Genomic DNA, 21,412 nt, shown 5'->3' with positions numbered 1-21,412 from the left:
TTTTTATTTAAAAAAATTTTTTAAACATGTATTTAACCCCTTATTTTTGTCACTAAACAGTCTTCATATATACTTCCATAAATTTTTTCAACTGGTGTCAGGGGACCTTCAGACGAGTCTTGTGAGGCCTGTGGGCATCTTAGAGCAAAACCGAGATGTACGTATTTGTAGTTTCACCTTTCCACAGAGGGGTCATATTAGTGTGTAGGCCACTGTTCGGACGCTACTATACAGACAGATGTTGGCAGGTCGGCTGTACCAACTTCAGACGTGTCCCAAGACGCTTGTTGTAGACCAAAACGGAGAGCACCATCGTGCTCATGAGAGTCTCATATTTCCATTGAGGGCTCATAATATTGTGTAGGCCAAACTGTTTGTGAGAAGACTGATTTTCGGGATGTCTCATGGTCTGACTAACATCACTCTACCTCTGTCACCTTTCACCACAGAGGTTCAAACTGTTGAACCCAGTTCCAACATTTGAATATAAAATGTATTTTATCAAACAAAACTACGCTACATTTTATCTCTGGGACCCACAGGATGACAAAGATTACTGAATGTAAGTACAGTCATGGCCAAAAGTTTTGAGAATGACACAAATATCAATTTCCAAAGTTTGCCGGTTCAGTGTCTTTTTAGGTATTTTTGTCAGATGTTACTATGGAATACTGAAGTATAATTACAAGCATTTCATAAGTGTCAAAGGCTTTTATTGACAATAACATGAAGTTGATGCAGAGTCAATATTTGCAGTGTTGACCCTTCTTTTTCAAGACCTCTGCAATCCGCCCTGGCATGCTGTCAATTAACTTCTGGGCCACATCCTGACTGATGGCAGCCCATTCTTGCATAATCAATGCTTGGAGTTAGTCAGAATTTGTGGGTTTTTGTTTGTCCACCCGCCTCTTGAGGATTGACCACAAGTTCTCAGTGAGATTAAGGTCTGGGGAGTTTCCTGGCCATGGACCCAAAATATCAAAGTTTTGTTCCCCGAGCAATTTAGTTATCACTTTTGCCTTACGGCAAGGTGCTCCATCATGCGTTTTTCGTCACCAAACTGTTCCTGGATGGTTGGGAGAAGATGCTCTCGGAGGATGTGTTGGTACCATTCTTTATTCATGGCTGTGTTCTTAGGCAAAATTGGGAGTGAGCTCACTCCCTTGGCTGAGAAGCAACCCCACACATGAATGGTCTCAGGATACTTTACTGTTGGCATGACACAGGACTGATGGTGGCGCTCACCTTGTCTTCTCCGGACAAGCTTTTTTCCGGATGCCCCAAACAATCGGTAAGGGGATTCATCAGAGAAAATGACTTTACCCCAGTCCTCAGCAGTCCAATCCCTGTAGCTTTTGCAGAATATTAGTCTGTCCCTGATGTTTTTCGTGGAAAGAAGTGGCTTCTTTGCTGCCCTTCTTGACACCAGGCCATCCTCCAAAAGTCTTCGCCTCACTGTGCATGCGGATGCACTCACACCTGCCTGCTGCCATTCCTGAGCAAGCTCGGTGGTGCCCGGATCCTGCAGCTGAATCAACTTTAGGAGGCGGTCCTGGCGCTTGCTTGACTTTCTTGGGCGACCTAAAGCCTTCTTCACAACAATTGAACCGCTCTCCTTGAAGTTCTTGATGATCCGATAAATGGTTGATTTAGGTGCAATCTTACTGGCAGCAATATCCTTTTTTTTTTGGTTTTGAATTTTACCCCTTTTTCTCCTCAATTTCGTGGTATCCAATTGTTGTAGTAGCTACTATCTTGTCTCATTGCTACAACTCCCGTACGGGCTCGGGAGAGACGAAGGCTGAATGTCATGCGTCCTCCGATACACAACCCAACCAGCCGTACTGCTTCTTAACACAGCGCGCATCCAACCCGGAAGCCAGCCGCACCAATGTGTCGGAGGCTACACCGTGCCCCTGGCAGCCTTGGCTAGCGCGCACTGCGCCCGGACCGCCACAGAAGTCGCTGGTGCGCGATGAGACAAGGAGATCCCTACCGACCAATCCCTCCCTAACCCGGAACGACGCTAGGCCAATGGTGCGTCGCCCCACGAAATTAGCTTTTTTTGTGTATGGAAAATTATATTTCAACTCATGAAACATGTTACCAACACTTTACATGTTGTATTAATATTTTAGTTCAGTGTATTTCATGCTATTATGTATCCCTGGAAATAATCTGAAAAATCTGAAAACATTGCCCACCGGGTATGGAGTAAATTGAGCATAGGGACAGAGTAAGTTAGCTTGCCTGGCTACCCAGATTCCTTGCTCTGGCCAAACGCTACGCCACGCCCACAGACGTTAGTTTCTTCTCCGTAATAAGTCTGGATCTGAGTATCTCTGGAACATGAACACATTCGGGCCGTCTGATTGGTCCAGAAACTAATGTTTTGGGCCAGAGCGGGAACACACATGGGTAAATTGGCGGTTAAAAAATGAATCATTGGCTTTGATTCTTCTATTGCTTAGAGATGATCCAATTACTGATGACTTTCGTTTTTACAACGCCCCTCGTGACCACAAACTAGTTAAATTATGGCACTCTCAGACTTCAGTATGGAGCAAATGAAAGAGCAGGGGAAGAATTTACTGGGAGTCGTCAGGCTAAAGTTAAGCCACCTTGGGGTAAGTGGGTGAATGTGCTGGTTGGTCAAAGTTGAATTCATGGAATGGGGATGTGGTATGTATGCCTACCTTCAGATATAGAGCCCTCTGTTCATTTTCCATTTCTTGACCAGTTGTCTGGGACAGGGATGTTGTTTCGATGTGCCAATTCGTGAGTTCTCAGCATTTGAGGCTACGCAAGATACTTTTTTGCAAGATTCTTGATATGTTCAGCAAGCTCAGACTCCATGTCATCAGATAAGATCTTGTGTGCCTCTGCTACTCTATCATAGCTTCTCTTTCACACAGGCACATTGGCTCTTTTTTTTGTCAATGTACCTCTTCAGTGTCATTCAGTCACATTTTTTCATCCCTTGCTGCTGCTCAAATGGACTTCTTCCTTGGCCGCTCTCAAGAAGCTCAAGGGGGGCTAGATCCCTGCTTGTTTTACTTTTTATTTTTTAAGGGGCATGATTGAGTTCATATGCAGAAATAAAAAAATACTATGCATAAAACTGACAAAATGTACTCATCATTTGTATGGGGTATGGTGGCCATTGGCTCAACCCCAATGCAAACATTTGGACTATATTTACCCACACAGCCACAAGGACACACTTTCATCCTAGGTTTATTGTAGCTTATAGAGACCCCAACTGATGTATAAAACGATCTATATACAAGCATCATGAAACCTAAAACACATTTTTCCATGTGGTTTCTTCCTTCACAGACTCCATTACATGATGACCTCTTCCTAAATATCACATGAAAACATTGTGTATGGTTTCCTAGAAAGTAGGGGAAGATCTCAATTCCATACTCCTCGCATCCTCTCTCCTTGTCTCCTTCTCAAAACCCATTGGGTGAGAGCACCAGTGGTCCCTTCCCTCTGATCTTCTCCTCCAATGGGCTTTGAGAAGGAGACAAGGCGAGAGCATGCAAGGAGTATGTGATTGAGATTTTCCCAAGGGGTGGCTTAACTAACCCTTTGGCCTAACTTACCCCACTCTTCCCTACTTTTAGTAAAGTAAGTGTGCAGGCAGGCAGTGCTGGAAAGTGGAAAGGGGAAGGCTGCAGAAAAGTGTGGGCTGGGTTAGACTGCTAGCCACTTAAAAAGGAGCCGGCTGTGGCGGCTCAGCATTTAAGGAACAGACAGAGGCAGCAGGAGAAGAGAAGCAGGAGGGAGACTTGGATGAGAAAAACCCAGGGAAGGTGTTAGTTACTCTACTCTCACAGCAACAAGTGTATTTTTAGCCTTCTCTACTTCTCTCTAGGGCCGGAATGGCCAGAATGCTTTGGGGAGCGGTGGTGGTGCTACTGCCACTCTTGGGACTCTGTCATTTTGTCCTGCCGCCCGAGTGGGGGCCAGGGACCTTCCCTGCCACAGAGGCCGGGGCCAAAGACTTTGTCACTGCCTACAATACCGCCGCTGAGCTGGTCATCTACCAAAACCAAGAGGCCAGCTGGACATACCAGACCAACATTACGCCCCACAACGCCGAGAAAAAGGTAGGACCCTTCCCCCACTCAGCACACAGAGGTGTTTGAATGAAATGTTGACAGTTGTTTAATTACTTAGTTGTTGGCCTCTTCAGTCCAAAGCTAACCACTATGGACACGTTTTGTTGAGTAACTGTGAAAGCTAACTGTGCTTCCTCACTAGTCGCATTACACATGTTGATATTGCTTGGTCACCTCACCAAACATTCATTTTGGTTGAGTAGGTTATACCTATAATCTAAACTAAATTGTTCCTGAACATTGACGATAAATAACAGTAGGGGAGAGTGGGGTAAGTTGAGCCATTTTTTTTTTTGCATTCAGCATTATTCAGTCAAGGGAAATATTATTTCTAACAAAAGATATCTACATATTTTAGGATGTTTGTATCCCTGGAAATAAGCAGAAGTAATGTAAACATTAAACAGACTTAACAACACTTTGTACTTTTTAAAACACTTAACATAAACCAGGCACTGTTACCTCATATCCCAGTAATAATGCCTTGCATTACGCCTAGGAAGAAAACACTTACATTTGCTTAACTTACCCCATGGCTCAACCCTAGTCAAAAAAATCCTATAGAAAATGCTATCAGATTTATATTGGATTATAATGATTGGAATCCTATAAAATACAATTCTATAGGTTATAATCGCATAGGAGTCCATTAGGACTGGGTCCAAAATCTGATAGGATTTCTCAGTTGGTCACACTGCAAATGAACTTGCAGCCTTGAATCCCTCCAATATTACAATGGTGTGTGAGAACCTCAGGGAACCATCACTGGTGGGAGTAGGCAAATATGGAGATTGTGCTCTGGAGACATAGGAGAGAGGCTGTTCTTCAGTTTGCTGGTCTTTAACCTTGATTAGTTGAACATAAATGTGCAGGTTTCTGTGCAATATTTAGCTGTGAGATTGTCCAATAAAGCTGCATTTATCCAATTGTGGTCTGAAATAACAATGAATAGAATACTATGGGTTCTAATAAAGTAGGCAGGGTGACTGAACAGGCTTGCTGCACGGTCACTATGGGAGCTCTTTCTAAAGCGCCTGGTTGAAATTGTGCATGTGAGTATGTTTTAACTCTGTGAATGGTTAAACTAGTGAGACGTGTGTACACAATCCGCCTAAATTCAAATGTTGATTTATTTGGACAGTATGTGTTACTACGTTACAGAACCTCATGTTTTGACCACATCCTTTTTTACCTCTGGTCAGTGATGTTAAGTATGTACGTTTATAGTGATCACAATGACATAAAATCGATTGCTTAAAACAGATCAATATCATTTTTTTTTTTTACCTTTTGATTTTGTCATAGTGCACCACATATTGGTCTTGGTGGTCTTACGGCGTTGGAGAATGCTGGTTGACAATGCTGGTTGTCTTCGGCATGTTGTCCTCTAACGAGTGATACTCAATATTTCCAGTTCCATGTGGTTTTTGAATTGTTAGTTTCAACAGCGCATACAACTTGATTCCCCCCCCCCCCCCCCCCCCAATCAATATGTGGTGCATATTAAGGTGCTCGTAAAAATAAATATGATTACTATTGTGGCACGTGTATGTAGTAACTTTTATGTTTAGGTTTTCAAGATATCACAAACGGATTAATGATTCAGACACTTTACAACGGTGTTTTGACACTGGGCTATTTATCAAAAGTTATTGTCAATGGGAAGCAGCAACAGTATCTTAACTTACAGTATGCTTTAGAAATATAACTTAACATTCATTTCCAATAGCGTTCTACTTAGTTTAAAAAAACTGCTAAACTGCTGTATGAGTCCAAAAACGTGATTTATTTTGATGAGCTACCAGAAATCATGAAAACGGGGTTGACTTGCCTATAAAAGGCACATCTACTTTATTTAGCAATAACAAACCAGAAAACATTTATCTGAGATAACAATCCAATGACTCAAAAAAGACACACATGGCTACAACTAGTCTAATGACAGGCAAAATGTGGCGAACAGTTGTTTCTTAGTTAGCATACAATGATGAAAATGACTAAACCATTGACAACTTCGTCAGGAAACAAATGATGTACTCACAGTTCTTGCATTCACACACAGTAAAACAGATAGTATAATAATGCTAGCAAACCAGAGATTCTCTGCATAACCACAGGTGGCAAACTGAATGTGGGAGTAAGGCTAATTAACACCGTTAGCTGTGACGTCAGTCACTCTTAAAGGGACAGGCTTTCTTACAAGTGAATAGAATAGAAAGGAATATAACTTTTTTTTAAAGTTGTATTATTAACCCATCCACCACTGGATGGGTTAAACTGTTTCCAGTGGCTGGAGAGTATAAATGCTCAGGTGTAGGCCTTTGAGAGATTGAATTCAAAATGTCCGCCTGTCTCTGCTGTGAGTCCTAGGGCTAGTCAGACTGTCAGTCTTTATCTTCTTTTGACTAGTTTCTATCCGTTTCATTACTTTACTTTGAGCCTGGTCCAGCATCTTGTTGGATGAGTTGAACCTTTTGTAAATACCTGCACTTGCTCCAAGAGCTTTAAAGGGATAGTTCACCCAAATTACATATTGGCTTCCTTACTCTGTAAGCAGTCTATGGACAAGGAATGACCGAAAACCATGATTTGGTCTAGTTTCCCTGGCATTGCTTCCAAATGCTAATGTTTTAGCATTTGTGGGCCAAATCCCATTCAAGTAATCAGACTGATATTTACATTTTTCGTGCATCATGTCCAAATCATCCCGAAATGATCTCCTTTGTATTGTGAAGCTTACCAATGTCACTTATAGATTATTTGAACATTATGTGCAAAAAAATCCTAATATCAGTCCCATGGCTTGAAACCCTTTAAAATAAAAACCATGTATTGGATATTCTATTTCCTGCCTCTCCTTGCTAACCAACACCAGCCAGACAGCCTGAACCATTCAGGGCAAGTAAGGGGCCTACCATTCACCCTTACAGTAACACTTTATGAATGCCTACATAAGGGAGGATTCAGTAAAGGCTTTGTGAATGTTGTATAGCTGGTTTAAAAAAAAGGCTTTATGGGGAACTGTAAAGTGTTACCGAGTTGTGTTTGCCAGGGCCGGACTGGTTCCTTGTATGACAACAGCACCCATAGAGGGATGTTTATTGGGTTGAGCCCCGCACGGCTTTACAACCAACACTATTCATCCTCATCCAAAATGATATGCTCAGTTCCTCCCATTTCTGCCAACTCGGCTTGTGTGTTTTTCTGAAATCATCAAAAGGACCCAAACACATGTGGTTCGAGCGTCTCCGAGTCTTGAATGAAGCCCGAGGGTGGTGTGGTGTGTGTGGAGAGGGGAGAATTGGCCAAGTTATTTTTATTAAGTTCAGAAGCCTGCTTATTTTCCAAGCATTGTACAAAATGCAATTTCACAGGTTGATGCACTTGACATTTTATAACATGGATTTCCTAAGGTAAACAATAAAAGACTGTAGTGCGGTTTAAATGGGACTTTTCAGAGTGGAGTAATGAGACATTTGCATGCTACTGCCACCAGCTTATCTTTTACTGCTCCTCCCGTCTCACCATATGATAGCAGGAGAACATTTGCATAATTGTATGGGCTGGTTATGTTTGCTGGAGACTGAAAAATGAGAAAGTAGAGCCACCCAGGCATTTGGAGGGATCAATGAAACTGCAGAGGTGTGAGGCAGTATTCTGTAGCGCTGAGAGATAAAAGCACACACACAACACCAGGCATTGAGTGTCTATGCCTCAAAGTTATTCTCCCTAGCCAGACGGCTCTCTCAACAGGGTTTTCCTCCACTAGCCAGGCTTAGAATGGAACGATGGCTCCACCCCATGTTGGCCACAACAGGTGTAACCTCTCCGGAACCCAGCCCGTGTCACCGGTGTCAACTTACACAATGCCTGCTGCTTTCCTCTATCCAACAGTGAGCCGAGGATGTGAGGTGAAAGAAAAGCAAGCTCTGGTCTGACTGGTAGGTTGCCAGTTATGAGCGCTATTATTCCTTACACATCAAAGATGGGATCAAAGGGGATCAGGGGCTTTGCGTTCTATAAGATCTGGCAGGCAGAGGGGAGCCTGCCAGGTCTCTCTCCGAGTCTCCTCCCTACAGGCCCCGACACTGAATTGGCATGACCGTCACATTGACTGGCGGGGGATGTACTGAAGAGTTAACCCCAACATTCCATTCAACTTGGGCTGGGATTACCACGTCACTGAGTTCATCTTTGTCTCAGTCCTTGTCTCAGACATGAGCTTTGTCCTAGTGGATTAGGCTGATGTGCAGAATCTGAGGCGAAATGTACTCTTGTACCATTCCATAGTAAAGCATGTTAGGTAGTTGAATTTGGGTAGATATCCCCCCCAACCCCACCCCCCCGCATCTCTATGTAGACACACGTAGGGACGCACGCATGCACACACACCTATGATAACCTCGCAGTCTCAGAACACATTATTCAATCTCAGTGCAAATTAGCCCATGCCGAGGAGAGCAAAGGATCAAACGGGGGATATATTAAGCCTCCGGACAAATCTCAATTAGGCTCTGAAAACGAAACTCTCAAAGAGCACCGCTGGTTTTGGGCAACCATCAGTTACTTTGAAACGCTGATGGAATATCAACTACCCAAAAAGTACATGAAGCGTGTGCACCCACGGCTGTCGAAGCAGGTCCAAATCCATGGTGTTGTGACGTCCTCACAACCTCTTGGCTGCTACACCATCTGTATCAAGGACTGATTTCACCTATCGGCCAATTCTTACACTTTGCACTTAAAAGTAAATCTCGGCTATGTTAAAAATACACTGAATACAAACTATTATATTTACATAGTGATTCAGGAGTAACATTTAAAAAAGAATATGGCCCACCATCATTAGACAAGTATACTAAAACTCAAATTGTTGAAATAAGTCAATGAGAGAATAGTCAGATTAACTGATAATTTAAATAGCAGTGCAGATGGCATTCTTTTGTTAAGTGCAAATATTTATTATAGGTAGGACTTTGTGGCGCAGCAGAAAGATCAGCAAACCCTAAATCATATTGGGGTACATAGTCAGTACTAAGTGATTATTTCAAATGTAATCATATTGTCATTGATTCAATATCTTTACACTATTTTAGCTGAACAGCGTAGTACCTTACAACCCTGATACCATTTTTACTTTACTTATAATGGTTTGGGACACCCGGGACAATCAGAGGAGCTTTGAGACAATAACACAACGTAACAAGACTGTCCTAAAAACATCCTAAGGGATGTCCAAGGGACACACAAGGAACTAGACAAAACCTCCAGAGAACCATGATACAATGTCTCAAGAACGTCCTAAAAACGTCTTCGGGGATGTCCCCAGGACAAAAAGGGAACTAGAAAAGAGGTCCCCCAGAGAACGTTCCCAACTTCACGCGACGTCCTAAGGACAGTAAAATGTAAACTTCCTGAGAATGTCCTACAAAAAGGTCCTGACACAGTCCTCCTCTATGACGTCCTGGGAACTTACAGGGAACTAGACAAAAATCCCTTTCATAATATTTCCTTGGAACCCGTATGCAATGTTCTTAAAACGTTCTCAGAATGTCAGAGGGATAACGTAGTGCCAAAACCGTTAAGGTACCTGGTGGAAATGTCGCCGACTTGGCCTCAGGACATCCCCTGTTTGCTGAATACACTATTAGAGGCAAACTTTCATAAGCGAGTGAACACATTCAACGGCCTTGAGAGAGGAGGGCAGTCAACAGCTTTTCACCTTATCTTTATTATCCCATAGAAAAAATAGAAATATACAGTGGGGCAAACAAGTGTTTAGTCAGCCACCAATTGTGCAAGTTCTTCCACGTAAAAAGATGAGAGGCTTGTAATTTTCATCATAGGTACACTTCAACTATGACAGACAAAATGAGAAAAAAAATCCAGAAAATCACATTGTAGGATTTTTAATGAATTTATTTGCAAATTATGGTGGAAAATAAGTATTTGGTCAATAACACAAGTTTATCTCAATACTTTGTTATATACCCTTTGTTGGCAATGACAGAGGTCAAATGTTTTCTGTATGTCTTCACAAGGTTTTCACACACTTGCTGGTATTTTGGCCCATTCCTCCATGCAGATCTCCTCTAGAGCAGTGATGTTTTGGGGCTGTTGCTGGGCAACACGGACTTTCAACTCCCTCCAAAGATGTTCTATGGGGTTGAGATCCAGAGACTGGCTAGGCCACTCCAGGACCCTGAAATGATTCTTACGAAGCCACTCCTTCGTTGCCCGGGCGGTGTGTTTGGGATCATTGTCATGCTGAAAGACCCAGCCACATTTCATCTTCAATGCTCTTGCTGATGGAAGGAGGTTTTCACTTAATCTCACGATACATGGCCCCATTCATTCTTTCCTTTACACAGATCAGTCGTCCTGGTCCCTTTGCAGAAAAACAGCCCCAAAGCATGATGTTTCCACCTCCATGCTTCACAGTAGGTATGGTGTTCTTTGGATGCAACTCAGCATTCTTTGTCCTCCAAAAACGACGAGTTGCGTTTTTACAAAAAGGTCTATTTTGGTTTCTTCTGACCATATGACATTCTCCCAATCTTCTTCTGGATCATCCAAATGCTCTCTAGCAAACTTCAGACGGGCCTGGACATGTACTGTCTTAAGCAGGGGGACACGTCTGGCACTGCAGGATTTGAGTCTCTGGCGGCGTAATGTGTTACTGATTGTAGGCTTTGTTACTTTGGTCCCAGCTCTCTGCAGGTCATTCACTAGGTCCCCCCGTGTGGTTCTGGGATTTTTGCTCACCGTTCTTGTGATCATTTTGACCCCACGGGGTGAGATCTTGCGTGGAGCCCCAGATCGAGGGAGATTATCAGTGGTCTTGTATGTCTTCCATTTCCTAATAATTGCTCCCACAGTTGATTTCTTCAAACCAAGCTGCTTACCTATTGCAGATTCAGTCTTCCCAGCCTGGTGCAGGTCTACAATTTTGTTTCTGGTGTCCTTTGACAGCTCTTTGGTCTTGGCCATAGTGGAGTTTGGAGTGTGACTGAGGTTGTGGACAGGTGTCTTTTATACTGATAACAAGTTCAAACAGGTGCTATTAATACAGGTAACGAGTGGAGGACAGAGGAGCCTCTTAAATAAGTTGTTACAGGTCTGTGAGAGCCAGAAATCTTGCTTGTTTGTAGGTGACCAAATACTTATTTTCCACCATAATTTGCAAATAAATTCATTAAAAATCCTACAATGTGATTTTCTGGATTTTTTTTTTCTCATTTTGTCTGTCATAGTTGAAGTGTACCTATGATGAAAATTACAGGCCTCTCATCTTTTTAAGTGGGAGAACTTGCACAATTGGTGGCTGACTAAATACTTTTTTGCCCCACTGTAGTTGGGTGTGGCACAGCAAAACCGAGGTTAATAGAGGGGGAGAGAGGGGAAAATAGGGAGGAGAAAGGTCAGAGTTAAGGCCTCAACACTGTTACCAGTTTTCCGTTCAGCCCATTGTTAATCAGTGGTGTTAGATACACATCAGATAAGCTGGAACTCAATGAAAACATCACAGTAACAGAAGCTACTTTCCTGACAGGATGTCTATGTCCTGGGCTGTGACTGCAGACAGCCCCAGTGTAGTCAGTGTCCTGAAAGTGGCTCTTTGCTCTGTGGTTAAGAACACAACTACAGGACCTGCTTCAACCCTTAACACAGTGGATGTAGACATATTCCCTGTAGGAAAACAAAGTGAGAAAGGCAATAGGTGATTTGTTTTTAATAGCACAAAAAAAACAAGGGTACCCAAATGGGTTAAATTAACAATGCATTGAGAGCACCCAAAGTACACAAAGGCAAGTTACCTAAGGTCCGTCTACTCAGTTTAGGAACAAACAGGAGGGAAAGGAGTGGCTTTGTTTTCCCCACATGTGATAATCGAGTATTCAGAAACCCCAAACTACTGTAGCTGGTGGCATATTCACAGTAAGGGAAACATTGAAATGCATGTGTGACTGTGTGCACTAGGTTAGCAACACCCTGTGTTGCTGGCGAGAAGTTCACTATACTGTAAAAACATCCTAAACTGATAATAAAAACAACCCTATTTAATATGTTTGTGACAGTCTAGTTTTTGTCAGTATTGGTAAAAAATCAGCCGTCAGAAGCAGGAAGCTAAGGTGAACTGAGGCGGCTTAGCGAGAGCTTCTCAACCCTTTGATACATCTTCAATGTGCTTCAGTCAAGTGTCAGAACTGAAAGGATAACATGTTATGTACTGTGTGACGTTCTGAGCGGCCTTGCCTTCCAGTGTCACCATTTTGTCATCGTTATGATAATTCAGTAGTAAGAGAACAATATGTCTGTATGCCATCCTTGAACTGTGAGCGATGGTGCTTTCCCAGTGCAGTAGTCGTCTTCACTACTTATGTATTAGGCACTGTTTTCTTTTTTTTGATCCGGCGATCAGGGTTCTCTAGCTTTGTTCTCCCACTCAACCCCTGTGCTTTAACTGTTACCAGAATGAGGGCCTTCTGGCCCCACAGCTAATTGCCATCATCCACATTAACATTCAATATGCTGTGGGCCTTTGCCTGTGATTGGTGCAATCAGTCTAACAACAGTAGACCAGAAGTAGGGAATAAGAGAAAATACAGTAGGAAAATGATTGTGTGATTGGCCATTGTATAAAAAGGGCAACTACAGTTAATGGGTTCCTTGAGTCTGGCAAGTCGTTTTGGTAGGGTTATTAATCGTTTTCTGAACAAAACATATCAATGTCCCAAATGATTGGATGTCAATGGTACCTGTGTGTACTATTTTCACCTTGGACTGTGACTACTAGTTACGTGTGCTACTTTGTCCAAAATACGGGATGCTGTGAAGCGAGGGCTGTTGGGCAGCTAGATTACATAACCTGATCACCGGTCTGTGTCTACAGGTGGAATCTGATGGGATGAAGCAGGCCTTCACAGAAGCCTGGGGGAAGAAGGCCAAAGAGAACTTCTCTCCTACTGTGTTGGCCACCTTCAACACTACTCTGCAGAGGCGTCTCAAGAAGATCAACATCCTGGGAGCGGCTAACCTACCTGCAGGAGAAAGAAATGAGGTCAGTCTCCTATTGTCTACATCTTATCAGATGAGTCAGACTCAGATGTGGTGTATAATGTGATACTGAAATGTCAGACTCAGCTGTTGAAGGACGGCGTCAGCAAGGTCTGAATGAAGTCACAGAGTAATTCAGTCTTTTCACAATCTCCTTATTTCCCCAGTACAACGTCATACTAAGCAAGATGTCTGAAATATACTCTACCGCCAAAGTGTGTCCAAAGACTAATGAATGCTGGTCTATTGAGCCAGGTGAGTGGCTGTCTTCATGTAATTACAGGTAAAGACATGCTCTGGTACTTTGGCGACTAAGGAACCTCCCGCTTTGGGCTGAATGTGTCCATGTGTAGTTCTTACATGCATAATCTATGAGCAGAATTACTGTCTTACCTCAATTAGCAATGACTTGCATGAGACAAGGTGTCATTATAGAACAGACAGACACAGAGTGACAGAGACTGACTATACTTTTGGCTAGTGAGTGCTGCTTTCAGAACTACAAAAGTACCAGAGAATCTCTAAGACAAAAAGTAAAACATTTTTGTTTTTAAAGTAGGGAAACGTAAAAACAAAGAGGGGTATAGTTGTCCAAAAAAAGAGAGACAAGAGAAGCGGTAAATATTATATCAAGTTAGAAAAAGCAACAGGATGAGGGCAATTACTTTGAAGAGGTCTCTGGGGGAAGTGGTTCAATTTCAGCTCTTTCGGAACGTTGAAATGTCCTGCTACTGGTCATCAGACTACAGTGCAGAGCACGTCGACTTCATCAGTCATTCCCAATTATCTACGTGTTGGTTTAAACCCTGGCCTGTGCTTTGTGTGCTGTGCCCGCCCAAAAAATAATTGTGAACTATCATGATTGCCAAAAGACAGTAGATGTGTGAGAAGATTGTGTGAGAGCCATTTCCAATGCAACATTCAGTAATGCACCCAAACAATCCCCTTTGCACTTACTGTAAGTAATTTACCAATGTTATACAGTGTAGTGGACGTAAATCAAACGTCAACAAAAACGCTCTTACAGGCCTGCTACACTGTGTACATTTTGACGCCCTAATATACATTTCAAACCAGTTCATGGAAACGGTTTCTGCTAATGTGTTTACACTCCAAAATGAGAGTCCACTTCCACCCCAGATGATTCCTCATTTCACAATCTACTAAAGTAAACATTGGGTGGTCCTGGGTAACTAAAGAATCTGACCGGTGTTGAAAAACAACACTTTGGGTTGTATTATAATAACAAACAGGGACCCCAGCCATTGGATCATAGCTTTTTCCCCCCACCAACCTCATTTTGTTCAGTGGCCTTCAACTTTCCTCACCTTCACTTCCTATGCTCAGCCTGTAAAATACAGTGCCTTGACTTCTTCCACATTTTGTGTTACAAAGTGGGATGAAAATTGAAATCTACAGTACACAAAATATTTAAATGCCAAAGTGGAAGAAAACATCTAACCTTTATAAAAAGTAAAACACTATGATTAGATACGTATTCACCCCCTGAGACGATGCATGTTAGAAACACCTTTTGGGTAAGTCACTAAGTGCTTTGCACACCTGGATTGTACAATATTTGCCCATTTATCCATTTTACAATTCTTCAAGCTCTGTCAAGTTTGTTGTTGATCATTACTAGAAAGACATTTAAGCCTTGCCATAGATTTTCAAGACGATTTCAAGTCAAAACTGTAACTTGGCCACTCAAACATTGAATGTCGTCTTGGTAAGCAACTCCAGTGTAGATTTGGCCTTGAGATTTTAGATTATTGTCCTGCTGAAAGGTGAATTTGTTTCCCAGTGTCAAAGCAGACTGAACCAGGTTTTCCTCTAGGATTTAGTCTGTGCTTATCTGTATTCTGTTTATTTTGATCCTAAGGACAAGCATACCCATAACATGATGCAGCCACCACCATGCTTGAAAATATGAAAGTGGTACTCAGTGATTTGCCCCAAACATAACACTTTGAAATCAGGACATAAAGTTAATTTCTTTGCCACATTACTTAAGTGCCTTGTTGCAAAACAGATGCATGTTATGGAATATTTCATATTCTATACAGGCTTCCTTCTTTCCACTTTGTCATTTAGGTTAGTATTGTGGAGTCTTTACAATGTCGTTGATCCATCCTCCGTTCTCATATCAGAATCATTAAACTCTTTAACTGTTTTAAAATCACCATTGGCCTCATGGTGAAATCCCTGAGCAGTTTCCTTCTTCTCCGGCAACTGAGTTAGGAAGGATGCCTGTATCTTTGTAGTGACTGGGTGTATTGATACACAATCCAAAACCTACTTAATATCTTCACAATGCTCAAAGGGATATTCAATGTCTACTTTGTAAAATATATATTTTTTTATACATCTACCAATCGGTGCCCTTCTTTGGAAGGCATTAAAAAACCTCCCTGGTCGATTGAGAGACCTTACAATTATCTGTATGTGTGGGGTACAGAGATGGGGTAGTCATTCAAAAAAGTATGTTAACCACTATTATTGAACACAGAGTGAGTCCATGCAACTTTTTATGTGAACTGTTAAGCACATTTTTACTCCTGAACAAAGGGGTTGAATACTTCCACATTGACATTATGGGGTTGTGTGTGTAAAATGTAGATCAGTCACACAAAATCTCAATTGAATCCATTTTAAACTTCAGGCTGTAACACAACAGAATGTGCAAAAAGTGTGTGAATGCTTTCTGAAGGCATATGTGCTGTTTTTTGGCCACTCTGCCGCTCTGTTGCGTCATCATAACTCAAAGCTAATCTCTTAGAAGATGTATCTGTAACCCACCTGTCTCACGGAGAGGAGATCAGGAAGTCATTTGAACACTTAAATGCCTCATTGTTTTAGGAAAGTTACAACTGTTGTTCTCTCTTCGTTGGCAACATTTGGAAAAACAGGTGTCCCCTATGTGCTCTAGGAGTTTCTGTATTCTGTAACTGAGGGTGTCTGACTTTGGCTCCGCAGAGCTGACAGAGACCATGGCCAACTCACGGAGCTACAAGACACTGCTGTATGCTTGGGAGGGTTGGCACAATGCATCGGGTGTGCCACTCAGGGCAGAGTATACAAAGTTTGTGGAGCTTAGCAACAAGGCCTATAAAGCTGACGGTAAGAATGTCACGTTCACCTTACATATGTGTATCACTGTAAATGTCACCATTTCTAACATACAGTATTTCACAGGTATTGTAAGTTATGGCCATATCTGTAGTGAAAGGAGTGGACGAGGTGAAATGTCATTGTTGATCAATATTATGGTTATATCCTCTATAGGTTTCGATGACACGGGAGCATACTGGCGTTCGTGGTACAAGTCAAAGACTTTTGCGAATGACCTGGAGGCTATTTACAAACAGGTGCAGCCGCTCTACCAGAATCTTCACGCCTTTGTGCGCCGCAAGCTCTACGACCATTACGGACCGAAATACATCAATCTTAAAGGACCTATCCCTGCTCACCTGCTGGGTGAGTTTACCTTTACAAGTCTGTGTTAACTTATAGCCAATGCACGATGTCCAGTCACTGATTTATCAGCCATTTTTCAAACTAACTCAGTCCATCGTAGCTTAGCTTTAGCTAGGGCCCTGAGTTTTTCATTATTACTTGACCCCTGATCTGGGCCCTATAATAGACGTCACTGTCAGCCACTCAGTAGGTTAGAACGGGCTCCGATGTTTCCTGATCAAGTGACTGTCAGGAAAGCAGGTTCGCATTTATTGTCATGAATCTTGCCCTGGAGGCAGCTCTGCAGAGTGGTCACTAGCTGGCACAGCCACAAAGTCATAAAATCTGATTTTAAACCAAACCTTAATCACACTGCTAGTGCTAACTCTAACCTAAAAGGAAGACCAAAAAGCAATTTTTTTAATGAATTTTTACAATATAGACCATTTTTACTTTGCAGCCAGCCCATCTAGCGGAAATCTCTCAGTTCTGCCTCCAGGGCAAGATTCATGACAATAAACATAAACGTGCGCCAGGAACCCCCCGTGGCTAGCTATAATGCAATAGTGGGATTTGCTCAGTGTCTGTGACTAGGAAGGCTCAACCAGTAGATTTATCAAGCCTCTGGCTAATGCTAAGTGCCTGGGCTTCATTTCCTCAGGAAACATGTGGTCGCAAACCTGGAACAACATCTATGGCATGATGATCCCCTTCCCCGGCAAACCCAATGTGGACGTGACCGATGAAATGGTGGCCAAAGTAAGCTGGTGAAATTAGATTTTATTACCGTAGATCAGTTTACATGTAGAACTGTGAGAAATTGTGAGTTGAAAGTTAAGGAATTACATTACTGTATATCAAAAAACTACATCCAAAAACTCAGTGTTTGTTAAAAATAAAAGCCCAAAGTTATCTAGCCTAGTTGAACTCCCTTTTCCCAAATTATTCCTAATCACTTTAACTCAGGTAAAAGTCAAAGTTCGTCCATTGGAGGTCTGTTAACATTAGCTTGGCCGTATATACCTGAAATACAACAATTTTCCTCATAGAACTGGAATGCTACTCACATGTTCCGGGTGGCTGAGGAGTTCTTCACCTCCCTCGGCCTCATCAAAATGCCCCAAGAGTTCTGGGACAAGTCTATGTTTGAGAAGCCAGAAGGTCGCGAGGTGGTGTGCCATGCATCTGCCTGGGACTTCTACAATAGAAAGGACTTCAGGTGAGCAAGTGGAAATGAACTCAAAGAGAGGGGATGCGAAAGAAGGTTCCGGTGTCTTCATATGTGATGTCTCCTCACATTCAGGATCAAACAGTGCACCACAGTCAACATGCAGCAGCTTTTCACAGTGCACCACGAGATGGGCCATGTTGAATATTACCTGCAGTACAAAGAACAACCTATAAACTTCCGCCGCGGTGCTAACCCGGGCTTCCACGAGGCCATTGGTGATGTCATGTCCCTCTCTGTGTCCACACCTAAGCATCTGGCCAGCATCGGCCTATTGTCTAACGCGACCAATGACAACGGTATGCTCCAATTGATTTGCTACCTTGTTTTGAAGTGTATATACAATTCATAAAATAATTTCCTTTTGTGGTTAGTAGGTAGTGTTTCTAAGTAAGTAAATTTGTCACAGAAATTCTAATTTAATAATGAGGAGAGACCAGGGTAATCACCTATCGGGATATTACTTTATTCAAAACGTATTAATAAGAAGCAGGTCACACCACACACACACACACACACACACAAGTGAATGGAGTGAGTGCTCTGCAATAATGAGGCTGGTCGACCCAGCACTCTTGAGCCTGACCTTACAGAGGAATCCTGGTTCTTATACACCCAGATTAGCTGCAGGGAGCTAGAGTGGAGACCATAAAGACACAGCATTAGTAGAACAGAAATGTCTTATCTGTTAACTATTCATATCACACAAATCAGGTAAATACGTAATTTCTCTCTCACATTAGGAGTGTAAGAAAGTTCATAAGTAAGTAGCCTAAGTAAGTTATTATGTAACTGAATAAGTTAGTTACTTACTTACATGCTGACCACACCGCTCGTGTTGCATAATAAATGTACACATACACGTTATTCAATCATTGCACCCACACTCCTAGCGAGCGTCTGCATGGTCAGGCAGTAAAATAGAAATTGGTTCTATTTGTGACGCTCAATGCGCTGCAAGTCCGGCCTCTCCCATCTCCTCATTGGTTTTTAGGAGCACATACCCACGTGGGTGATTGGTTGTAGTAATGTTGTGAAGTTGGTTGCCAACCGCCACAAAGTCCAAAGAAAGAAAGCCTGAAGGAAGGAGAGAAAACAGTAAACTGATATAGTTTCTTATCTGTGGATTAATTGTCGGAGTAAAAACTGTCAACCTTGTGCATTTCAGGTAAAATAACAACCCAATGTTTATATACCGGGACAAATTAGCTAGCAACAGCAAGCTAGCTAGCTAAATTGCCATAAATGTTTAATGGTTTTTGACCTGTCCCCAAATGAATATAATTGGTTCAGAGTTTGTTTTGATATTTCAACCTGAGTGTCCTGAATGCTTCTGGTGTGGGTGAACAAAATCAAAGTGTCAGCGTGTTAGTGACTAAGGTGCTTAGTTACTTATTATTGTGGTTATTCTTTTGTGTGTGATTTAATTGGCTTGTTTATTGTAGAGAGTGACATCAACTACCTGCTGAAGATGGCTCTGGACAAGATGGCCTTCCTTCCCTTTGGCTATCTCATTGACCAGTGGAGATGGAGTGTGTTTAGTGGGCGCACCCCCCCAGAGCGATACAACGCAGACTGGTGGCACCTCAGGTGAGTGGCACGAAAATATTTAACATGAGGGAAATTGTTAATATCCAAAATAAGTTTCATTATATAAAATGCACTGTTTCAGAAAACACTGTCAATTTGCCTTCCCTTGTTCACTTTTCAAGGACAAAATACCAGGGTATATGTCCGCCCACCAAACGCACAGAGGAGCACATGGACGCTGGAGCCAAATATCACATTCCAGGAAACACCCCATACATCAGGTAGAATTCTCTTTCAAACCATCTCACTTCTTTTCCTCAGATCCATATACAGCAGTATTATAATGGACGATGGATAGTCATTTCTCAAAAAAAACACTAAGAATAAAGGCCACTGAGGGAATATTAATATTTAAAATACACATCAATATAAAATCGATCCTCAAACACCATCAAAATCAATTTGACAACATCTTTGATTAACTGTGTTGTTTTTCTCTCCTGCAGGTACTTTGTGAGCTTCATTCTGCAGTTCCAGTTCCACAAGAAGCTGTGTCAGGCAGCCCATCAGACAGGACCCCTGCACACATGTGACATCTACCAGTCCAAGGAGGCTGGAAAAATTTTAGAGTATGTACACTGTTAGTCACCTACACTATGGCGTTACCTGATCAAGTGAGCTGAGACACAAAAGATGGCCTTTGAATCTCTTAATGACCCTAAGAAATAAGTTGATAATTTTTCACATTTTAGACTAATTTGAACTGTGGTATTTTCCCCCTACCTGAATCAACCATCAAGCATTGTCTCTAGACTTTCTAAACCATACAAAGTTATAGGGAAATGTGTCATGCACAATTTACTAAGTGCCTCTTGACTTTTACAGGACAGTCCTTAAATCCGGAGAATCCAAGCCCTGGGAACAGGTGCTCCAGGAAGCAGTCGGGACAAACAAGATTGACGCCAGCTCCCTGATGGAATACTTTGGTCCCATCATCACATGGTTGAAGGAACAGAATGCAGCAATGAATGAGACCTTGGGCTGGCCTGACTTTAACTGGGTTCCACCCGTACCAGAGGGCTACCCCGAGGATATTGGTGAGCAAGTAAACAGGTTTAACTGAAGGGGGATGATATTTCAATAAAATAATTGATATTTCAATAATAATTTTCAACATGGTTCTTTTGCATTGAATGTCTGTCCCCCTACTTTTGGCAAATGGATAAAAAAAATTTATCCACTTTAAACAAGAAAATATCCAATTCAGCTTAGAATTTGCAGGACAAATTCAGGAAAACACGTCTTAAATCTATTAATTTTTGTTCTGTTTGTACATTAATCTTTAAAAATATGTATATATACTTATTTATGAATTCATTTTGTTTATCATTTTTCATTAAATGTTCCTTTTCTGACTAATTATGGTATTACAAAAATCTGTAATTATAATATGAACACTTAATTGTTGGTCATGAATGTCTTTGTTGATTGAATCCACTTACATTTGATGAAATTGTAGACTGCAATTATTGTGATTGTTGTAATCGTTATTATTAATCATGATTGTTGTAGTTATTATTGGTGATGGGTATTTTTTCCCTTGTTTGGACATTACATTTAGAACTCGTTGTTATAATGTGCATTGAAACATGGGAAAAATCAATACAAATATATGTACTTCTCTCTTAAATTGTGTATGGTGACATTGAAAGATGAACTTGCATACAAATTTAAGCTATACTCACTTAAGTTAGAATCGGGCCGTAGTCACAGAGCCATGTACAGTGGGGCAAAAAAGTATTTAGTCAGCCACCAATTGTGCAAGTTCTCCCACTTAAAAAGATGAGAGGTCTGTAATTTTCATCATAGGTACACTTCCACTATGACAGACAAAATTAGAAAAAAAATCCAGAAAATCACATTGTAGGATTTTTAATGAATTTATTTGCAAATTATGGTGGAAAATAAGTATTTGGTCAATAACTAACAAAAGTTTATCTCAATACTTTGT

The 21,412-nt window shown here is 41.7% G+C and overlaps 1 protein-coding gene across 1 annotated transcript in view; it reads left to right on the top strand.

Annotated features, from left to right (window-relative positions):
* The first annotated feature begins 3,624 nt into the window (after positions 1-3,624).
* The window catches only part of LOC139368109 (angiotensin-converting enzyme-like), a 37,922-nt gene continuing 20,134 nt past the window's right edge, over positions 3,625-21,412 (top strand). Inside the window, exons 1-12 of the mRNA XM_071106683.1 lie at positions 3,625-4,118; positions 13,024-13,191; positions 13,355-13,442; positions 16,164-16,307; positions 16,473-16,664; positions 17,305-17,402; positions 17,693-17,862; positions 17,947-18,170; positions 19,317-19,461; positions 19,584-19,682; positions 19,908-20,030; positions 20,287-20,498. Of these exons, the coding sequence (XP_070962784.1) occupies positions 3,891-4,118; positions 13,024-13,191; positions 13,355-13,442; positions 16,164-16,307; positions 16,473-16,664; positions 17,305-17,402; positions 17,693-17,862; positions 17,947-18,170; positions 19,317-19,461; positions 19,584-19,682; positions 19,908-20,030; positions 20,287-20,498 (1,891 nt within the window). The 5' untranslated portion in view covers positions 3,625-3,890. The remainder of the gene's footprint in view (positions 4,119-13,023; positions 13,192-13,354; positions 13,443-16,163; positions 16,308-16,472; positions 16,665-17,304; positions 17,403-17,692; positions 17,863-17,946; positions 18,171-19,316; positions 19,462-19,583; positions 19,683-19,907; positions 20,031-20,286; positions 20,499-21,412) is intronic.

Source organism: Oncorhynchus clarkii, chromosome 16 (genome assembly GCF_045791955.1).
Source record: "Oncorhynchus clarkii lewisi isolate Uvic-CL-2024 chromosome 16, UVic_Ocla_1.0, whole genome shotgun sequence".
In the NCBI taxonomy this organism is placed as follows: domain Eukaryota; kingdom Metazoa; phylum Chordata; class Actinopteri; order Salmoniformes; family Salmonidae; genus Oncorhynchus; species Oncorhynchus clarkii.
This window is presented reverse-complemented; position numbering and strand designations above follow the sequence as displayed.